General features: G+C 52.0%; 9 protein-coding genes across 9 annotated transcripts; 4 read left to right on the top strand and 5 right to left on the bottom strand.

Moving 5' to 3' along the window:
• Positions 1-1500: 1500 nt before the first annotated feature.
• Positions 1501-2890, bottom strand: BCR38DRAFT_362343 (putative siroheme synthase Met8). Its single transcript, XM_040857184.1, has 2 exons — positions 2585-2890; positions 1501-2512 (listed from the first exon to the last, which is right to left on the bottom strand). Exons 1-2 carry the CDS (start codon positions 2678-2680, stop codon positions 1799-1801), a joined length of 810 nt encoding a protein of 269 aa, XP_040720434.1. The 5' UTR covers positions 2681-2890; the 3' UTR covers positions 1501-1798.
• A 238-nt stretch (positions 2891-3128) lies between these two features.
• Positions 3129-5759, top strand: BCR38DRAFT_422216 (FYVE zinc finger-domain-containing protein). Its single transcript, XM_040859499.1, has 2 exons — positions 3129-3669; positions 3754-5759. The coding sequence occupies exons 1-2, from the start codon at positions 3361-3363 to the stop codon at positions 5491-5493; spliced, it is 2049 nt and encodes a 682-aa protein (XP_040720433.1). The 5' UTR covers positions 3129-3360; the 3' UTR covers positions 5494-5759.
• Positions 5760-5813: 54 nt separating this feature from the next.
• Positions 5814-7499, bottom strand: BCR38DRAFT_422215 (uncharacterized protein). Its single transcript, XM_040859498.1, has 2 exons — positions 7094-7499; positions 5814-7007 (listed from the first exon to the last, which is right to left on the bottom strand). Exons 1-2 carry the CDS (start codon positions 7195-7197, stop codon positions 5993-5995), a joined length of 1119 nt encoding a protein of 372 aa, XP_040720432.1. The 5' UTR covers positions 7198-7499; the 3' UTR covers positions 5814-5992.
• A 138-nt stretch (positions 7500-7637) lies between these two features.
• BCR38DRAFT_422212 (kinetochore complex Sim4 subunit Fta1-domain-containing protein) lies at positions 7638-9532 on the top strand. Its single transcript, XM_040859497.1, has one exon. The coding sequence runs from the start codon at positions 7872-7874 to the stop codon at positions 9174-9176; it is 1305 nt and encodes a 434-aa protein (XP_040720431.1). The 5' UTR covers positions 7638-7871; the 3' UTR covers positions 9177-9532.
• Positions 9533-9825: 293 nt separating this feature from the next.
• Positions 9826-12352, bottom strand: BCR38DRAFT_332229 (uncharacterized protein; the record flags this gene model as incomplete). The annotated part of the gene is made up of 3 exons (XM_040855129.1): positions 9826-10409; positions 10460-12140; positions 12209-12352. The coding sequence occupies 3 exons, from the start codon at positions 12350-12352 to the stop codon at positions 9826-9828; spliced, it is 2409 nt and encodes an 802-aa protein (XP_040720430.1).
• Positions 12353-13380: 1028 nt separating this feature from the next.
• On the top strand, positions 13381-14514 carry BCR38DRAFT_328267 (uncharacterized protein; the record flags this gene model as incomplete). Its single annotated transcript, XM_040854837.1, has 2 exons — positions 13381-13789; positions 13838-14514. Coding segments are annotated over 2 exons (1086 nt in total), but the record flags the coding sequence as incomplete, so codon positions are not given.
• A 323-nt stretch (positions 14515-14837) lies between these two features.
• On the top strand, positions 14838-15855 carry BCR38DRAFT_107388 (acetyltransferase). Its single transcript, XM_040853345.1, has 2 exons — positions 14838-15164; positions 15223-15855. Exons 1-2 carry the CDS (start codon positions 15122-15124, stop codon positions 15729-15731), a joined length of 552 nt encoding a protein of 183 aa, XP_040720428.1. The 5' UTR covers positions 14838-15121; the 3' UTR covers positions 15732-15855.
• Positions 15856-15979: 124 nt separating this feature from the next.
• On the bottom strand, positions 15980-16922 carry BCR38DRAFT_333712 (uncharacterized protein; the record flags this gene model as incomplete). The annotated part of the gene is made up of 2 exons (XM_040855250.1): positions 15980-16749; positions 16826-16922. Coding segments are annotated over 2 exons (867 nt in total), but the record flags the coding sequence as incomplete, so codon positions are not given.
• A 3033-nt stretch (positions 16923-19955) lies between these two features.
• On the bottom strand, positions 19956-21339 carry BCR38DRAFT_422207 (Alpha/Beta hydrolase protein). The gene is made up of 3 exons (XM_040859496.1): positions 21293-21339; positions 21013-21217; positions 19956-20959 (listed from the first exon to the last, which is right to left on the bottom strand). Exon 3 carries the CDS (start codon positions 20943-20945, stop codon positions 20160-20162), a length of 786 nt encoding a protein of 261 aa, XP_040720426.1. The 5' UTR covers positions 20946-20959; positions 21013-21217; positions 21293-21339; the 3' UTR covers positions 19956-20159.
• Between the last annotated feature and the right edge of the window lie 43 nt (positions 21340-21382).

The raw sequence follows: 21382 nt of genomic DNA, 5'->3' as shown, positions 1-21382 counted from the left end.
TAAGCATTTAGGGAACCTCTGCGACCAAGTCGTTCTCATCCAACAGTGCTGCCGCCACTGGAATCGTCCGAGAGATTAAGGGGCACAAGTACCTGGCGGGAGAATTCACGTGGTGAATGTCTATCCATCACGTTTCATTATGGGGATCTGCTGATACTTAACTAGCCTGTCGGAACAGGGGATACGAATTCTACCTCTGGAACACCTGGATTCCTTCATCTTCCTCAGACCCTAGAGAAGACGCCTAACTAACGGCGAACACATAGAGCCTAGCGCCATTCCAAAATGTTCGCCGCATCACTCCTATCCTTACGGCCGTTGTTTCGCAAAATTCGCAACAGCTCCGGTCCACCATTCGACATTGCCGCAAGGCGAGGCCCGCGGCTCTCAATACGGAGTCAAGAACGAAGGCACACACAGTACAGGACGCAGAGTGGCTATCGCAGATAGCAGGAAATCGAATTGGAAGACCGGTAGACCACTGGAACGAAGACGTAATCTGCTGTAGACGAGGAGCGGCAGGAGGAAATGGTTCGTTGAACGAACATCCCGGGGCTTCGAAAACAAGTGATACACCCTGCTTCACAGGAGAGATTAGTTCGATTGAGGAAGTTTGACCAGGAGAATTATAACGTAAATCTAAAGTTAGGATATTGGTTAGTAAAGCAGAAATAAAACATCATATTTTGGGATAAGAAACTCAATGCAATGACTGAACATAACGATATTTACAGAGACGGGCTGCCTCCATTATCCCAGCAGTAGAGTTAAACCTTTTACTTGATGATACACCATCAGTGGATAAGTTCATAATTCGAAACCTGTTCTACCGAGACCAAAATTCGAGTGACTTCAGCTTGATCATCAATTAATCTGATCCCTGGCCCCAACACCTCAAGCTCAAAGACATCCTCCCATCTAAACACTTACCCTCTCGATATTTACTCACCTGAAATTTAACTAACCAATACGACAGCAACGGCAGGCCTTTCCTCGAGGTAGTCTCGCTCGAGGTGCTCGGCACAAATCCCAGTGAGCCCCAGAAGTAGTCCCATAGCGCCCACACCGACGACAGAGATCGCGAGCTGCTGGCCACGACTCTCGTTGACGTCGTTGACTCTTTGAAGAGTAGCTACTTGCGTAAGATGGGGAGTTTGACACTAGTCCATATTCACGACTGTCAAGCATGCCATCTTCCTTGCTCCTTCATATGGCATTGCGGTTTTACTTCATCCCAGTGTTGATCCTGTGTGATTACATCACCAACACGTCTGGTCTGAACATCCTGGAAGTGGGACATTCTTACAGGATGTTGGTGATTAGGAGCGCGCGTGCTTGGACCCAAGGAAGCTCGTGCTTGTGGCTGCATCTTCTAAGCATGAGATCGGACTGGAATTGAACTAGGGATACCAATGATCTGGTACGGCATGGGATTGATTTTCTAGGGCAGTTGCCCCATATGCGAGGATATGCGGAAGACATGGATGCATAGCACGAGCTGGGAAATTATATAGTCATTGGAACAATAAACCAACAACTATTATAGTGGAGCAAGTATTTCCAACTAAGTAGCCTTAGTCGCTAAATTCTACTTAGAATTCAAGTTCCACCTGGATATCGTCGCACGAGTTGAACCTCCAGGTCATTCTCGGAGTGGTGAACACAGAGAAAATACGCCCTGATTGACAACCGGACTACTGAAAACAGTTTTGAGAATCGCTAGAAAACGCAGACAGATAAACATCACCTCCAAACTATCAAGACCAAACGCCAGCAGCTGTGTAATCCAAAAATGCACTCAACACCCGACACAGAACCCAAAAGCCCCATCAAACACGTCAATAGCCTCCGAATCCACGCCCCCACGCATAGCTTTCAGCGTGCCAATCGTGGGCACCTTATTGTCGGCATAAAACGTGAGCAAGTTGATCATGTCCTCCTCGCTCAGCCCACACATATCATCCCAGCTATAGCTGTCACTAACCCTACTCATCCACTTCATCCTCTTGGGCCCCTGTTCAATCTCAGGCGCTTGCTCCCTCAACTTGGCCCTCAGAATCCCAATCCGCTCAATTGCGTTGCCCACGCCCTTGGGCAACTGCCCTGCAATGAATTTGCGTATCGCTGCCGCGAGACGGGGCCCCTTCCCGTTGGTCGACACCATGATCTGCAGGGGTCCATCGCGGTGCACGCTGCCGAAGTAGAAATCGCACTCCGGGGGCACGTCGGCGATGTTGGCGGGGATGCGCAGCTTCTTGCATAGCTTCCAGATCTGACTTGACGCGGCCGGGTCGTCGATGGCGACCAGCACCATGTCCGGGGCGCCGGTGGTGAGGGGGACCGTGGGGAGATTGATGAGTTCGAGATCCGTGGGCTCGAAGACACGGTCGACGTGGGCTACTTGCTTTTGTGTGACACGGTGCCGGACTTCGGGGTTGAGGCCGGAGGAAGGGCAGATTACGGTTACGAGGGCATCGGCGTTGAGGAGGTTGAGGATGCGGCCGGCTGCTACCTGAATAGGGCTATGTTAGACTATTTCTCATTGCCATACAAAGTGATCGGTCCTGTGGAACGAAAGACTTACCTCGCCGCCTCCAACCACAAGCACATGCCTTCCCTTGACCTGCCAGGCGAGGATCAAGCTGCCGCCACCCTGGACTTCGGGGAACTTTCCGGCCATTTCGCCCAATTCGGATCTCTTTCTCGAAGATATATCAACCAGCCCCAAGAGACACTGAAGACGTTAAGAATGGAAGCTCACTAAGAAGAATGGCGCGAATGTCCATGGTGTGTGTTTCTTCTAAAGAGCCACATGGCCGGCATGTCAGAGATCCAATGACAGCATCAATCCTTTTTTTTAATTGGAAATACCCTTCTCTCAACGGCGAATCCTGGTCCTCGATAGGGCGTTTCCGTAGTGGGGAGCGAGCCGATAGGGCGGGCACCCTGACACTGCGGGGCCCGTCAACCCACTAAGACTGGATGATAGTGCAGAACTTTGGGGGCGGTCGCCAGGCTAGCAAAGATGACAACCACACCGCATCCATTGGAAGTCGAGCGCTAACGACCAACTATTGAACCCGACGTCCGGGCTCGACCTGAATCAACTGCATGTACAGTGCAGCCTGTCAGCCTCATAGCCCACCCAGCTCGCCACACAACGCACCCCTCGTTGCCTCATCACCCGCAGCATCCAAATCAAGCTGTGCTGCATGAACATTCAACGTGTTCTCCTCCTTCTTGCCTCTATGTATCTGGCCAATCCTGTCTTGACTCTTCTGGTAGATTGACCGCTAGACTATGGCTCTCCTCGCCTTCCTTACTCCCACCGGCTCGAACTTCTAGGAGAGAACGCTAGCCATGTCTGGCCGCAAGCTCGGCGGCGGCCGGGTCCTAGGCAGCGGAAAGGGCCTCGTTCCACCGCAGACCGCGGCATCTGCGCACGCTGTGCAGAGAGCGATGAGTTCGTATGCGCCCTCGGATAGCACCCTCTCCCTCGGCGGAGTGTCCGGGACGTCAGCATCGCCGCAGCCGTCGAGTCCGGTGTTGATGGGAGGGCTGGTGCAGGATCAGGATCTCGCTTCGAATGTTAGTTTGGGTAGAGGAGGGCCGAGTAAGGGAGGTGCGGGGGATGCGAAGCTGGTTTGTCCGATTTGCGAGGAGGAGATGGTACGTCTAGTTCTCTCCTCTTACTTCGGCGACCATATATATACATGGGCAAGATGAGGAGGAAACTGACAATCGTTTGAATAGTTGACATTGCTCCAACTCAATCGTCACATCGACGACAACCATCAAGAGTTGCCTGATTTCCAACAAGACGAAGTCAAGACCTGGTTCGACAAGCAAGTCCTCAAAGCGAAACGCTTCCAGCCCCTTTCGCTTATCAACCAGAAACTAAAAGGCCTCGAGGTGTTCGAATCCAACGAGACACCGCTCCCGCCTGTACCCGTTAATACAGCCTCGAAAGCTACCGCTTTCCCCGATTTACCAGTCGATCCCGATGACTTGATCACACATTCACATTGGCAGCGCCAGGGGCCAAACGACCGGTGTACAGAGCCTGCATGCGGCCGCGGGCTTGGGGTCGTCAATGGGAGCATAAACTGCAGGAAATGCGGGAGGTTATTCTGCGAGGAACACACAATGTACCAGATGAAGCTATCTCGGTCAGCAGCCCACGAACCGGTGAGGGGGTACTGGGTTCGGGTGTGCGAGACGTGCTATAAAAGCAGGGAAGGATACAATGACCACAATGGACACGAACGGGACCACACAGCCGCATTCACGGCGATGAGAAGGAAGAGGGTCGAAAGGCAGACATTAGAAATTTCGAGGCTGGAGAAGAGATTAACAAAGCTTACGCAACTATTGGCAGATCCGCCGCCTGATGTGGTCGTCAATGGCAGCGGCGGAGGAGCAGGGAGCCTGTTGTCACTGGCAGGACAGAACTTCAAGAATCAGCGCAAGGCTATCGAGCAAAGCGTAGTGACATGGGAGGATGATGCCGCCGTGGCTAAATGCCCATTCTGTCACCAAGACTTCGGCTCGTGGACGTTCAGGAGACACCATTGCCGGATATGCGGACGGGTGGTTTGTGCCGATCCACAGACTGGATGCTCATCTGAAGTTGGGCTCAATATTGCGAATCCCACGGCGGCAACAGCAATACCCTCATCAGAGAAGCCGGGCGATGTAAGCAGGGATTCCATCAGCGTCGACATTCGAATGTGTCGAGATTGCAAATTCACCATTTTCGCCAAACGTGACTTTATGGAGAGCATAGTGCACAAACCGCCGGATCAGAGGGCCTACGAAACATTGCGTCAATTCCAGCGCGGCATCACACAACTATTACCCAGTTTCCAACGGGCTTTACTGCCATTGCAGGACGAGGACGCACCGCCCAGCCATGCGCAAATTCAAGAGGCATCCAAGCTGCGGAAGAGACTGACGGACAGTTTCACGAAATACGACATTGCTGCCAAACGCATACGCGACATGAAAACCACAAACCCAGCACAGCAGAAACTGCAAAAGGCTATCTACCAAGCCGCCAGCTCTTTCCTGCACATGCACATGCTTCCGCTGAAGAACCTACCGCATATGCTCAAAAAGCACCCCTCAAGCTCCTCCGCATCCGGCTCCCGGCGGTTGTTCCTCCCTAACGGCCACCCTGGTGCCAGCCCCTTGCGGCAAAATAGCGACTTGGAAACAATGAGCACAGCCAGCGAGACAAGCACGGTTGTGTCGGCGCTCGAGACGGAGGAGAAGGATTTGAGAGAAAGGTTAGTTGTGCTCGAGGAGCAGAAACACATGGTCCAGGCTATGATTGCCTCCTCACAGGGGCAGAAGAGGTTTGAGGAGGTGGGCGCGTTGACGAGGAATGTGGAGGAGTTGAATGGGGAGATTGAAAGGATTAGGAGGGAGGTTGTGGGAGTTGAGGAGAGGTGGGAAGGGCTGTATGCTAATGGAGGGGCGGGGGTTTTGTGAGTTGTGAGTTGGAAGGAGAAAATAAATAAAGAACATTGAAATGAAGGACGGGAAACAGATTCCAAGAGATTGAAGATTGGTGAAGCAGTTGCATTGCCAGGCGTTAGGGATAGGGGGCGTTCAATGTTAGTGTCTACCGGCGTCATGCTATGTTAAGACGGAAGGCCTGCGTACAGGTGACGACTATGGAGTACCGCAATTACATGTAGAGCTCGACAGAGATGAGAATTATAGCTCGATTATTTGATTCGAAGCATGAAAGCCTGCTTAATTGAGTCTCTTTTCTCAACATAAGTTCGTGGCGTGGCTGCTCGATCATTCTCTCCTTCCTTGGTTTGCTACCCCGGAGCCCCAGGCAATGTCGAATGCTATGTATAATCTTACATATGACCTCACCTTCTCCCATTGTATGATGTGGTCAAATGCACCTTGGCCGTTTGAGCCCCCCGACTCACAGCCCAAAACGGTAAGATTCGATCGAACCCCCTCTTTCAGTAGTTTACAGGGGCCTCTTAGGCGACTTCAACAGCGCCGACTCTAAATAGCGTCTCCGCATATCCGTCTTCTCGGGCCTTAGCTTGACGAGCTGATTCGTAAAGGTGAAAAGACCCGAGTGCGCCGGCATGTAGAGATCGCCCCATCGGTCCTCCCAGCAAATTGGCTGCCCCTTGTCCTTCTCCGCAATTTTCTCTACGCTTTCTCCTTTTGCGTCTGCGTATGCGTTACCGTCGCAAAGCCCAGTATCGCTCTGATCCTGGTTCTGGGTTTTGGTTTTGTTCGTCGTAGCAACAACACCATGAGGGGCCGATCGGGTACCAGACCCAGAACCAGAAGTAGAAGAAGAAACTCCGTCCATCATCGGCGCCCTAGAATCAACCATCGTATCCCGCTCACACATAAAGAGGACCACAGTCTTATCGACCGGGACCTGACACCGCACCGTCGCCTCGTTGATCAACATCAACCGCACGCCGTCCACCGAAAGGATTTCATGGGTAGCCCTCGCCACGCAAAGACAGAACCGGTCCTCACGGATGCCAAACTGCACGGCCGGCTCATGGAATTCCGGGTCGTAAGACCACCCCTGGTTGACCTCGGCTTCGTCGTCGTCACCCCTGCCGCCGCCCGAGGATTCCTCAAAAGGTAGATTGAAGCTGCAATTCTCGAGCGCGAAGACAATCATGTCGTCGGTGGAGAGCAGATTGATTGAACGGGTGATGCGGTGGGTGTAGACTCCTGGTTTGACGTCACGGTTCGAGAACGGGGTTAACGAGCGCAGTTGGCCGTCGCCTGCGCGGATGCAGAGGTTCAAGTCCTGGTTAGGATCAGGGAGGACCAAGGGCAGAGTGAGGACCTTGTCTGGGGGGATTACGCAGATTTGCCGAGCCTCACGACACGTTTGCCGCAACGCGAGCCGGGTTTGCCAGGCGGAAGGGTCGTAGGTTGAGACTTCGGCGTCCGAGTCGGAGGGGTCTAGACGGCGCGAGTCGAGGTAGAGGTGGGGCGGGGAGACGCTGCGGTTGCAGCCTACGTGGGAGTTGGGGAAGGCATGGACGTTGAAGAAGTTGATGTTGGGTGAATAAAAGGCTAGGAGGAAGACTTGGTGTCGCAGTTCGGGGGCAGAGCGGAGAATTGGGGGAACGGGGGAGAGGGGGGGTCGGGGGTTGCTGAGTGAGAGGAAGAAGGGGTTGAGATTAGTGGCATGGTGTTGGTAGGAAAGGTGCAGGAGTTGTTATTGCATAGAATCGACGATCAGTTCGTCAAAGTTGCTATTCTCGAAGGAGTTGGGCGATGGTCACCATGTGAAGTATATGATATAATGACAACCTCTGAGAAAAGATCGTGAATGCGATCGGGACAAGGAGATATCAAAATTGATCCTGGGAAGTTTGCAGAAAGGCGAGCTACTCGATTGAGAATCATGGAAAAAATTCGATCTCATCAAGTGGCCTCGATAGCCATGAGATCTTGAGACCCGTATCACTGGCTTCTTGGTTGGCCCGTTGTTGTGGAGGTTGAAGTACCCTGCATTCCCGTGAATGGCGGGGATGGAGCTTATTGATTGCGGGAGCTGCACACCTTGCAGTCGCGGGGCAGCTGCAGCAACAAGTCTTGGCAATATCAAGGTACATTGCTCTGGAAGACCATAATAAAAGAACCATCACAAGAAGCCCGGCAGTAAAGCTATGAATCTGAGCGCCGCGCAACACCTGGCATCTAGTTACGTGCCGCAACCCATTGCCGATCCGGGAATCTGAGCATTCCAGCGATTGGACCGTACGATTGCCCAAAACGACGCGTCGCATCGATCGCCTCCATTATCTCATCCGCCAAAGCTCTCATCTCACTTCAAATCTCAACAAGCACCGTCGCGCACAATGTCCAAACGCAAACGCACCCAACCCACCCCTGAAGCAGAGCCTGTGGACCTCTCTGAATCGCCCCAGTCACCAGGTCCCTCAATCTTCAACACAACATTCTCCATCTACCGCGTCTCACCCCTCTACATCGGCGCCAGTCCCCTGGACGCCTCTCGCCTGAAGATCCTCAGCAAGCGTCTGCGCGAAACACTCGTCGGCGACGTGGTTCGCGGTGTTCACATCGGACTCTCGGAGGAAAATCTGAATTCCCATGTAGGCGCGCTGAAGGACGTCGTGTGGCGATGGGTTGGCGCGAGAGGCTTGATGAAGAGGCGGGGTGGACATGCTGGGAGGGAGGGGAGCGCGGAGTTGGGTGCTTCTGACGGCGATTCGGATCGAGATTCAGATGAAGAGGGCGAGGACGATGGTGTCAAGAAGGAAGCGCTTGTCATTGAATTGCGGTACGAAACAACGACGTGCACGGCTATTCTACTTCCGAGGCTGGCGCCGACTGAGACGACGGGGCAGGGTCAGAATCAGAATCAGCAGTGGACTTCATTTCCCACAACAGGAATACGGCAAACTACAGCAAATTTCCAGGCGAATCCGGACTCATTCACGCATCTACCGCTCCTTCTACTCCGCATGCCCGCGCCCCTCAAGTCCATCATCGCCGACTTCATAAGCCGCACCTTCGACTGCCGCATCAGCAGCCTGCGGCTGGGCACCCGGACGTTAGTTGCGTGTCTGGAGGACTACCTCAAACGGCTTTCACAAGCCTCGCAGTCTAAGAGCGGGAAAGATGTCAACCTCACACTAGGGTTCGATATTGAGAAGACCAGCCGTTCCTCGCAAGCGGACGGAAAGAGGAATGAAGAGGGCGGAGGAGCAGCAGCGACGGAGCCAGCGCTACAACCTGGGCTACGGACGATGGACGTCTACATCCCCGCCCCCGAAATCCTCCGCTTCATCCGGGCTCACTCTTCCAACTCCCGTTCCAAACCAGCGCGTCCTCCCCAAACCCAAACCTCCCACCCTCCACGCTCAATTCCAGCAACCGAAGAAGGCTGGCACTGGCGCAACTCACCAGAAACCAGCACCAAGGACGCCCCGTTCACCGAGGCAGTAGCGCAGTACCTAGACCACCACCTGGCGCTGGACTTGTTCCACCCTTCGGTGCGCATACTCCGCGTGGCGTGTGATGGGTTTGTGGCCGGTGGGGGTAGGGTGAAGGTCTTTGAGCAGATGGGAAATGAAGTGGATGCGGTTCGTGGGTTGCTTGGCAGGTTGGTGGATAGGGCGAGTGGCGGGGGATTTGCTTGAGGAGAAGCAGGAGTGTGAGGAACGAGGTGAGAGGGAGACGATGTTTGCATGGAGTTGCAGGGGAATGGACTTGGTTGGCTTTTTGTGCCGTTCATAGGGATGAATTTCGTCGAGCTGGTTAGGATACAATTCCGTCTCTCTCAACGTTTTGGCTTGGGCTTATCCGGAGTTGGAGGGGTTGTGAATATTCGAGGTGGACATGGGTGAGATAAATATCTAGGCGTATGTGAGGCGACATGCGCATGATGGAATATAACTACGGGCGAAGAGTTACTCCCAACTGGAATAGTACTCATTTCGAAAGCTATCACATTCAAAATCAAGGGCGAGCAATGAATAGAGCAATGATATATACCGCAAGGCCCTCCCGGCAAAATTCGGCCCCAATATAAACAGTCGACGACACAATCTTATCGTGTCCTCTTTCGGGCTAATCCATATACCATGCCATGCCAAAAAAGCACATCAATATGGGCGTTGGCAGCCATGCCCTCCGTCTAAACTAAACACCGGGACTGCCGAGGTTGATCCCAAAACGGCAAGGTCAAGCCAAACACGATCCAAGTCGTCCATCCGACTTCATCGCTTGCAAGCACTCAAACACCAGTGACGCCAATGCTACAGCAGTATCGCAGTATCGTCATCGCGATCAGACCTCTACGCCACCTAGAAACCTGCGTACTCTGCCGAGTTCCAGGTCGTTGCCTTCGCTTTCTACTGCCCTTAACAAGCCTTCGAGTAGGCCATCTACCTCTTTCTCGGGAACGCCTGTGCATAATGCTACGACGCGGCGGTACTTGAGTTCGTCCTCTTTGCTCCTACCCTGCAATGCGCCGACGGCCCTTCGGGCCATCACGGTCTGGGACCTGAGGGCCTGTTTCCGTGATCGCAAAAGAATTTTCGTTTCTGACGAAACAGGGGTATTGGGGTTGTTGAGAAGCTCTGATTCCCATGAGGTATTGGTGTTAGGATCGAATTTGTGTGCGTTGGATTGTTGAGCCACTCGCAGACGATTTTGCTCCTCGTCACGCCCGCGGCTCAGATTCCATATCTTCTGGCGTGCCAGCAGCTGCGTCTTGACGACAGTCTGTAGGGAATCCAGTGTCCTCTTGGCATCACCCAGTTGGGTCGATGTCGTGCGTAAAGATGCGTGCAGCGAGTCGAGGTCGGTTTGCTTCTTCTTGAGCTCACCCTGGAAATTCGAGCTGGTTTCGGAAAGAAGGTGAGTTATTGCTGCGGAGTATTAGTGCCTTGCCCGCCCGAATCTGCTGCGCGTGACTTACACGTAATGATATCGTCGCTGCTCTGACGGCTCTGTTGGCTGTTGCCAGCGAGGCCATTCCTGTCGGCCATGGCCAAATCTCCACTGGTCCCATCTTCACCAACATCGCCGCCGACACCAAAGTCCACAGGTCGTAACCCAGCTTTGTTGGCAATACTGGGGTCCGCGCCGACTTCCAGCAGCTGAGATATGATGCTTCTGTTTCCTATCCTTGCAGCAATGTTCAGCGCCGTGTCACCCGACTTATCCTGAGCATTGACAATCTCGCTCATGAACCTGCCAAGATTAATCTTGAGCCCTGCTGCGCCGGTGTGATGACCATTCGCCGTGTTCTCGCTAGTTGGTGCACTTCCCTGTCTCACCACCCATTCAAGCAAACTCTCGAGGTAATATCTACTCGAGTGGCTACGGCCTTTTACTGCGCTTGTGACGGCAATGTGATGCAGAACTGTGCGACCTCGGTTGTCTCTGACCTCAATTGTGTTGCCAAGCACATCTAGTAGCTCGGGGAATGAAACCTGATCCGAATTGTTCGTGACAGCAGATGCGCGCATGAGCGCCGTCTCGCCGGACGCATTGACGCGGTATGGGTTTGCACCAGCTGAGATCAGTGATCGCAGGAGAGGCATGCGCGCCAGCGTCGCCGCCCAGTGAAGAGCTGTGTGACTTGATGAGTCGATCGGGCTATCCAGATCCAAGGCGGTGAGCGTTTGTAAAGCTTCTTGTTTCGAGGCATCATTGACGTTAGCATCCAAGAATAGACTCATAAGCAAGTTTCGTTTTTGCTCCGCTTCAGGAGAAGCCTCGAATGGCAATGGTTGCAGAGGCATACCATCATCGGTCGGGTGCATGTTGATACCTGCTTGAGAGTAGATGAAGGATTCATTGGGTTCTGTGGGTGAGCCAGGAAAGTTGGCAGCGTAGACATCCATAGACTGGGATGCATACCCCCCAAAACTATCAGCTGGAGTGACTACTCTTTGACGCTTCCGGGAGGGTTCGTCACCATTGAAAATGTGGGTGTTCTGTGTTGAATATGCGGAATCGGCATTCTGGCCATAGTCCGAAGTGAAGCTCTGCTGAGAGTTGCCGGGGAAGTCATCTGCGTTCTGCATTGATGACTGACGACTAAAGCTGGGCGGTCTTGTAGGACCATGGCGACCTCTCGGACCTGGCGAATCGAAACGAGCCTTGCTAATAGCAGCGACCGCGTTGGATGCGGTGCTCGAGATGTTCTTGAAGAACGTGCCAGACATACCATTGGTGCGATTGTCGTTATTGTTGTTGTTGTTGTTAACATTGTTGTACATGCGCTTCCTTTGCGCCGCCATTGCTTGTTCCTTGGTCGGTGTGTTGAAGTCTCCTTGGCCGGCGATCCCACCGTCTTGGCCCATGTCGTACGTCAAGAGAGGTCGCAGGATCTCTTCAACCCCATACTGCCGGCACACCTCGACTCCGCGCTCGAACTTGATCCATGTGCCCTGGTATTTGCCATATCCGCCCTGGACCTTCTCGTGCTCCCCGGTTTGGATTTCCTTCTCGAGAATCTTGGTGCGCTTTCCTTTGTCGACCCCGGCCACCTTTAGGATCTGTGTCGCATTCAGACAGCTGTCATTGCGACGGCGCATGACGGCGACGCCATTGACCTCCATTTCGTATACGTCTACGCCGGAATACACAGCCTGGAGAGGGGGGACGTTAATGCGACTGCTTGCTTAGTTATTTCTTTGGGGCCATTGGATAGACTAACTGAGTAGATTTGTGGGGCATTCTGGCTTCCTTGACCGTGAGGATGCGCGATCCTGGACTGCGAATCGGAGAATTGGCGATAGGTTTGTGAGGAGGGCTGGCTCATGGAAAAGGATTGCTGCGATGACGGCTGTGGCTGTGACATTTTGATGTCACCGCCAGCATCCAGGCTGCTGCTGGAAGCTGTCGCAAGTGACTGAGGTACCGATGAAGACAGTGAAGCACGATGCGAATGCGAATGTGTGGTTTGGTTGCGAGGGTGGTCGCGAGGTTGTGCTGATGTCAAGGTGGGAAGAGTCGCTGTCGAGGCCATGAGCCTTCAGTTAAATTGTTAGACACTTAGGGAGCCAATTCTGAGGTGATACAAGTAGATTTCCTGGCAATCAAGGCGACAAGAACAACGGCGCAGTAGCTCTACCCAGCAATGCCGTCAATGTGCTGCTATCGTGGCTCGAATCCGTGGGTTTGGAGACGATGGTTCAGCGTTGCGCGGCTAGAGAGGAAATTGGCCGGGTTGAAGTTCGGTCGGTTGCGGTCTTAGAAGACTCGGCGGCCCATAGTAAAATCAAAAGGGATTGTGTTGGCGGCGGTAGATGGTCGAGTTCCAACTTCAACCACTCTTTCTCATTGGAAACGTCGTATAGAGCTTGTGCGATATAGCAATTGAGAATAGCCACACAAGAGAGTGATGCGATTACCTGCTAGCTCCCTCCTGTATCCGAATGGAGGAAATCAATTAAAGGCGTGGGAGCTTGACGTGTCAGTTTCGTGTAGACCTGGAAATGAAGGGCGCAACCTACGCGAAAACTGGCGAGGGACCGGCGGGATTGCGAATTCGACGCGAAGCAGGTGCACACGCGCACGGCCCTCTTCTTAACAGATGAAGCGGGGTTATTGATGGGGTACTTCCGGTCAGGTGGAGCACTAGATGAACTTCACCGAACTTCGGGCCGTTCCAGAACTTCGACTTTGGGGACCTCCAATCCTTTGGACCTCCCAATGCTGATAGTCAACAACCGAAGCTTTAACCCAGCAAGACAAAACTGACTCGTTTGGCGTCTTTGGTTGTCCAATGACCATTCCAAAATGCCGAATTGATGAAATCATAGTTGTCTAATCGTTTGCTTCCCAACATGTTCCTAGCCTTCCTGCTCCTATGCTCTGAAAAAGATGCCTCTTCGAATTCCCCATCCCGATGCGCCTCTGCACCTCTACCGACACCTTCTCCGTGAAGCAACATATGTATCTCCCATCTGCCGGCCTTGGACTACTGATCGCATCAAGGCCCGTTTCCGCAATCCCAGGAGTCGCTTCGTCAAGGAGCCAAAGGGCGACATCAAGAAAGCACACAAGGCCCTCCGCTTCCTACGCGCGGCCAATGCTGGCCATGTCGAGCGCATGGTAATGCTGTGTTATCTCGCAACGGGGCGACATGGCAAACGCAGACGTGAACTATCGGCTTCTTACCTGGCAAAGGAACCCCCTGTGGATTCAAGCTCATTAGAGGAACTCACAACTAGCCGCAATGTCACCTCAGACAAGCAATCCCGGAGGTTGAAAGGAACAGAGAAGCGGTTTTCGCGTAACGACAATATCACCGTCGACATAGCAGAATCTCCCGACCGTTCAGACCCGGACTGGCTCGACAACTGGTCTACCGACAAAATGAAAGCGCTAGCCGAATCGCAATACGCGAACCAGCAGAACGACTGGCCGCACCAGATGCGCCGCCTCTTTGACCCTCGGAAACACCTACCGACCGAAAACTGCTGGGGCCAGCCGTTTAACCCCAAGTTGGCAAGACGAAAGTTGGCCAAACACTATGTTCAATTGCTTAAGAGTTTGATCCCACCCCTACCACAAGGCGAGTGGGATCAACTGAAGCAGCTGACACTTGGCGAGGCCGAGGCGTCCATGTTCGATATCCCCTCGAGACGACCCGTTGCAACGCCGATGTCGAGCCCGAACGGATCATCAAAACCTGACGATGGTAAGAACACGCTGTTAGACAGGCACTGGGACTGGGCGAGATACGCCACTAGGTCAATCAGGCACATAGAAGTTGGCAACTCGCGCAATAAGAGGGTCCTTTCTGGCGGAGTTGATGAGAACCCTCGCGGTCAGGGCCACCCTATCGGCGTTCGCGCCTTCAAGCCGCGGTCACTGCGCCGCAACATCTACGGCAAGGTGTGGCTAGCAAGTCCAACCATGAAGAAGCGACCAAATGGAACATGGAATATCACTTGGGGCAATGTTTCTCCAAAATTCACACAGCCGAGCAAGAATGACTTGAGTTTTTTCAAAGGGGTGACCGGTGTTGGTGCTGTGGGCAGCCAGTGTCGATGACTGGGTGATTTATACGTACGTTTCCAAACCCACCGTGATTCATCCCTAGCGGTCAATGATGCTGGGAAATACCAAGCTGTGAGCTAGCCGAGGGCCGGCATCATCCAATACTCGAGTCATTTGGAACCTTTCTCCTTTGGAATTCATCGAACCGCCTATTCGATGCTTACCAATGTTCTTGAGCTTGACCCACCAAGTACATGGAAAGTTGCTCAGAATGGCATAACCACAAACCCAAGGTTATTGGAGCACTTCCAACTTGATTGTGGGTGCAGAGCTACCCCGAAAGCGGCAGGTTGAGGGGCAGGTTGAGGGGCGGGTTGGGGAGCGGGTTGGAGAGCGAGCGGGCCTGCATGACACTATCACGATAGTGCATTTCTGCCAGGAGTAACCCCGCCAACCCACACCAAGTCATGAGAATTGCGTTTGACTTGCTTACGCATAAAATGGTTCCGATCTGGCACAAGACTTCGGCGGCATTCTTCCGACAACCCCAGAAAGGCTTGAGGTCAATGAGAGGACACAAACCCGCTGCTCCAGTATACCGCTTCTTTATACCGACGACGCAATGGCACCGGCTGCGTGCACTGTTCGACACGCACGTCAAGAAGGTGCATCTCCGTCCAGCATATACCCCCCTGACTTACACCATCTAATGCCTACCATCAGATGTACCAACCATGCTCGCTCTTATTCGCGAGCTAGCAGACTACGAGCATGAGATCGACTCAGTTGAGACGACAGAAGTCCATCTTCTCGCCACGGTGGCTTTCGCTCCCGCAGGCGTCGAGTCTACCTCCACAAGCCCCAACACGGAACCTACATCGCCCACTAAGCCTGCCCGATGCCTCTTACTCTTTAACGAAAGCAAAGAACCAGCGGGTATGGCGTTGTACTTCTACAACTATAGCACGTGGCGGGCAAAGGCAGGCATCTACTTGGAAGATTTGTACGTCAAGTTGAGCCAGCGGAAGAAGGGTTACGGCAAGAGACTGCTCGTTGAGCTCGCAAAGGAGGTCGTGGCTATGGATGGTGGTCGATTAGAGTGGAGTGTGCTCAAGTGGAACAAGCCCTCGATTGATTTTTACGAGTCGATAGGTGCCCAGACCATGAGTGAGTGGGTGGGCATGCGAGTAGATCGTGATGGGCTAACCAAATTGGCTGGTTTGTTGGACTGAGTATGGTAATCCGGGGATCTGAGTAACTGTGAGAAAAGCCAAGATTTCAAACCATATATGCTCCCAGACCACATTGTGAATCACCTGAGAGTTTGCACTGTCTACCTCGTGTAGTCTCAATATACCCGTGGCTCATGACTTCATGCGCTTTCTAATAATATCTGCGCGGGACTGGGCGATCGTGAAGTGGGACCAAATTCCAACGCACGTTACCACGACTCCTCTCGTACATGATGTCAATCCCGACCTCACGGAATCGCTCCAAGAATCCCACTGTCCTCTCCATGCAACATCCTAAACAGCGGCTCCCAAACTTGCACACTCCGTTCACTCGCCCTCCCATTGCGCAACTTCGGCTCCTCCAACTGCAATACCTTGTCCACCGTCGCCTCGACCGCCACCCCGCTTCTCTCATCTTTCTCGTCCAGAAACTCATCGTAAGCCCTCACCACCGTGGAAACAGGAGTAACAAACTCCGGAGAAACGGCCGCGATCATCTCTGGCGGGACGATAGCCGTGGCCACCACACCCGGGCACACGGCATTTATTAGTATCCCTTCTTTCAGCTTCAACACCGGCGCCACGCCCCGTACGAAGTTGAGTACTCCCGCTTTGGCGCCGTTGTACTCGGGGTACGTGAAGTGGGGGCTCACAGCCACCACGCTGCAGGTGACGACGACTTTGCCCCGAATCCATGCGTGTCCCTCATCCCCTTCTATCTTGTCTGTCGCAGAGCTGGGGTTATGCCGCATAAAATGCACAGCCAACTGGACCCCGTACAAAACACCCTTGTAGTCGATGTCGGTACAGCTCGTATCGGGCGCGGGCGGGATATCATCGACTGCATTGGAGCGAAATGGCAAAATGTACACGGATGAGCGGTCGCCGACGCCGGCATTGGCGAGGAGGGCATCGATGCGGTGCCATTTGCGGAAGACGGTCAGGAATGATGTAGATTGGGACGTGTACGAGGAGACGTCGGTTTGGAGGAAGATAGTGTTGGGGCCGAGGGTGCGAACTGGTTGGTGTGAGCTGGGTTTGGATTTGTTCGAGGGAACAGTAGTGGGTGGGGGATGAAGGAGTGGGGTAGGTACCTAGTTCCTGGCCTGCTTCGGCGTTAACATCTAGGAGGGCTACGAGCCAGTTCTTGGAGACGAGATTTTTGGCGAGGGCGGTGCCGATGCCAGACTGGTGTTGTTAGTTATAGTTGCGTGGTGGAGAGCAGCGAACCTACGGCGGCGCCGGTTACGATGGCCACTTTCTGAGCTGTGGGCGAGTCCATCTTAAACGTATAAGTTCATGAAGGGAGATATTATTTGATTAACGAGGATCTCTGGTTGATATGGACTATTGAGGAAAGGAATACTCAGTGTGTTCAGTATGTCACACTCATGTGCTTTGGGGTAAAGCAGCCTTTTGTAACTGAGACCTCACCCGTATTTGAGGGAATATTTGTGCATTGTCTGCACTGGAACAATACTCGGGAAATATATCCGAAGTATTGAATCTAGGAGTCAGACCTGAGGCTTGGGTATGCAGGGATGCATTCAGGACGTCACCATACATAGCTGCGAAGGGCCACAAAGTTGCTGGGCGGTGCAAACATGTCGTATCAAGATATTGTTATTTCGTCCTTCTAAATCACATAAGATAAGGTATAAATAAGTGCCTTCAACCTGGAAGTTTACAAGGGACGCTGCTATAAGTTGGGAGGGGGGATTTGTATAAGCCCAGACTTTGTCTAACGCCTTTCTGAGGTAAAGGTTTGATTTTTACCGAGGTTGGCCAGAGTCTAAGTCTCTTATACTAGCTGCGGCATTATTGGCCTATGCTGCATTCGAACGAGCCTAGCCTCTCTTGTCATACAGAGCCTCTCTTGTCACACAGAGCCCCTCTTGTCACGCAGAGCCCCTCTTGTGTAGCTGAACATCGAACGATTGCAAGTCAGATGTCAGGCAGGGTTTGTGATCAACATTGACAAAGAAATCTCCAAAGTTAGTGGGAGATTTATTCAGAAAAGAAAATCCCCCTGTCCCTTCACGTCATTCAACACTAAAGTGGGTAAGGGGGATTTCCGTAAGCAGCACAAAAGCTCGGGGTTCGCAAACATGGGTTTACTATCGGAGATTGCCACGAAAGTATTGGTCCGTGAGATGGCCGAGCTTCATGCGCACATTCCCAAGCTCGGCGGTTTGGCCGGTGGCGGCAGGCTGTTTTTTGGTTTCTGGCTTCTGGTTTCTGGCTTCGGACTGTAGTAATTGAGATCGCGGAGAAACTTCCCCCCCTGGCAAGTATTGGCTGGGTGCTTGGGCCAAAGCTATTGATAAATTCCTACGGGCGGAAAAATAAGCCACACATTATAGGGAATGACGAGGCAGCGGCAGCGCATCGAGAATGAGAATATATGACTACAACTCAAAGAATTTTCGCAAGAATTCAACCTTATCCAACTCTGACGAGGGATACCTTCATGGCCCCCTACGGCCGGTCCTTCAGACATGCAGTTGAACAGAGCTTTTGCTTTCAAGGGGTCACGCTCTGTTTTTGTTCCTTGTTTTAGGACTCATCATGCATCCTTGAGCCGCAGTTGTATCTCAAGCAGGTGTTTATACTTTATTTGCCACGACATCATCCTGCTTACAGGGCTCCTGATCTCTCGGAAGAAGGAGATGATGAATGGGATTGGTTGTCTGGTGGATAACTTGTGCTGGAAGTCTTAAGTGCAGTGCAGTATGACCGTCATCACCATCATATCAAGGCAAATCTTGCTTTATTCACCCTCATCTATATTTCTGTGTAGGAGACTTGGTGGTAGTGGACTGGTTAGAATTCCAACTAGCTGTGTTCGAATTTGGGCCGACTTCGAAGGTGTTTTCTCTGGGCTGGCTCTTTAATACCGTTATGTGTCGACATCAGCCTCAATTAACTTCAACTGAGCTGGACCCGCAAAATTGGGCTACCTTTAACATTTTCAATCCGCCTTGCCTGTATATGGGCAACTTGCTTCTTATCTTATTGTACTGGTCTAGAATTGCTGTTTTTCCCAGTGGGCAACGCAGCCACATGATTTGATGCTCAATGAAGGTGAGCTGTAGAGCACAGCGGAGAAGACAACGATACACTCAATCAATGAGCTCTTATATTTTTGTCTTGAAATAAGACGAGATTTATGTGGCAAATGACTCGCTAGGGTCGCGGGTATGTCCAGGACACCGGTCAATGAGAAGCCAAGTAAGTGGTACAAACCTGAGTTCACTGCATCCCATTTCATCACTGGCCCGAGCGAGGACAAGGGCGAAGAAACAGTCCATGAAGACAACAACAAAAACAACTAAACCGAAGACCTTGTATCAGGTGCAGTGATGAGGTCAAGTTGGTGACTCTGGGAATGACGCTGTCCAATAAAAGCCAACCGCGCCGCATGATCCAGAATAGGACGTCCGCCACCAAGGCTGTGGTAGGCCATTGTTGCGTTCGTGTCGTGTATTTGAAAAAAGGGATAAAGGGCTTTTAATAAAATCGTGATTATGCAGCGAAATGAGTAATGCGGTGCGCAGTGTAAGATGGCCTTCGGGTAATGACGTTTGAAAAATACAGTATAGCAGCGATTCTCCGAGAGACTTAGGTTCATCGCAATAGACTTGGTTGGGTGTGGTTAAATACACTTTGGTGCTTACTTGGAGATATATCTCCTGCAAATTGTTCGTTGTGAAACTGCTTGATGTGAGTCATATTCATTGAACTGGTTGTTATTCTCGATCCATCTTCTTGGCATTGGCCTTATTACAGCTACACTTATGACGATTTATTCCCACGTCCCCAAACAGCATCCATTCCAGCCATGAACCCGCAGCCCTTATAAATCGACAAAGTGCACTGCATTGCAACAAATCGGTCAAACCACAATGTAATATGAGACGATACATCGCCTACCTACCCCAACCACGTCTTGCTTCCCATCTTCATTCCCATCATCCTTCTCACCAGTCACGGCGGCCACCGAGCGCGAGTCAACATGTATTCCTAGCCGTAAACAGAAAATGGCGGAATAACAAGCACGTAGAGAAGAAGAGGCACGAGGGCGAGACTATGGTACAGACACGACTGGACCAAACCAGCTTCTTGGTGACCTTACCACACCCCCTCTCTGATGCAGCTCAATACCCTAAGTCCATAGAACAGAGTTGGTTCAGTGCCGACAAAGCATATCAAAAACAAGTTTATGGACACTCTGGTGTACCGTTTAAAGTCCTACGTATATAATTCTAATTCGATTACAGCATATTGTTCTACTTCAAAGCATGGCAATGGTTTCTGCAAAAGCTTTTGACAGCTGGATACCACCGCCCCAGATGCTGTTATGAGCACCCTGCAACGTAATAACCTTTGACTTCCTCTGAAGTTCAGATATGGCACTTATAGTTGCGTTCATCTTCTCCACTTGATCCCAGGGCACAAGTCCATCATCGTGACTATGCGCCAAAGCCACTGCAAAGCCACTGCTTTCAGATCCAACTTCTCATACAATTCCCCGGGATATACAGCTGGGCTAGCTGAGCCCAAGTTCGTCTCGTTTATCGCATTCAAGGTGAGATTAGTATATTCCGGGTTAGTGCGAAGAATCTGCGGGAAGTCGTATATCCCGCTCACTCCCAGTACTGCAACCGGCTTTGGAATAGTCGTGTCGTTGAGAGTCCTTAGTGCAGCCAGAAACGCCATCTGCGCACCGACTGAATGTCCAGAAATCACATATTGACCATCGATGGGGTAGTGACTGTTTAGATCTCGGAGCGCAGCCAAAACATCGTTGAGGTGGTCGGGCCATCTTGCGGTCTGGAGTTTGTTCTCTGGAGTCGTGGAGGGATCTTGCACCCCTGGCAAAGCCGAGAGCCGGTAGTTCAGGGATGCCACACCGGCCACCTTCTCAATTGTGTTGTTGAAGTCTGTGATATTGCGGCTCTCAAGAACTTCGATGCTGGGCTGGACTGAGGTGGAGTTTACGGAAAAGTCGCGGTAGTAGCCTCCATGTATATATACGAGCCAATACGTCTCGCACGAAGGGTTTTCGTCTTGTTTTCCTTGAGGAATGTACACATCGTATGTTTGGAGTACATTAGGCCCATAAGAGAAGCTAGACATCCTATTCGTTATGTCTGCCATGGTCCAAGGGACGAGAGATGTGAGCAGAAATAGTCGGGAGATGCGGATGCGCATGTGTTTGGTTTTAACTGAGCTTGCGTAAGTGACGAATTGTTGCGGCACGTGAAGTAGGTTCTCTGACCGTTGCTCCGCTTTTAAGTAGACGTCGTAGTCGCCCTCAGACGGTGCAGGTTATATGCGCTCATTCTCTTGGTGGAAAATAGCTGCCTGAAATCTACAGGCCTGATAATCTGGTCCTCATCAATCTATTGGATAGACAAGGTTCGGATCCGAGTAAATGTGTCTGAGTGAGGGATTGACTTCAAGTTCATGCATTGCAACATCGGCTTCGGGGTGGCCATTAATATCGGACTTATTATAAGCCATAACAAAGCATAGACTTGCTGTGGCTCTGTACTCACCTAATAGAAAGAGTGAAGTGGCCATAAATGCATTAAATACAGAAAATGGGCCTCTTGCATATTTTGAGAGTGTTAATCACGTCTGCGCAT

Source organism: Pseudomassariella vexata (assembly GCF_002105095.1).
Source record: "Pseudomassariella vexata strain CBS 129021 chromosome Unknown BCR38scaffold_2, whole genome shotgun sequence".
In the NCBI taxonomy this organism is placed as follows: Eukaryota; Fungi; Ascomycota; class Sordariomycetes; order Amphisphaeriales; family Pseudomassariaceae; genus Pseudomassariella; species Pseudomassariella vexata.
The sequence above is the reverse complement of the archived record's forward strand: the minus strand, read 5'-3'. Positions and strand labels throughout refer to the sequence as shown.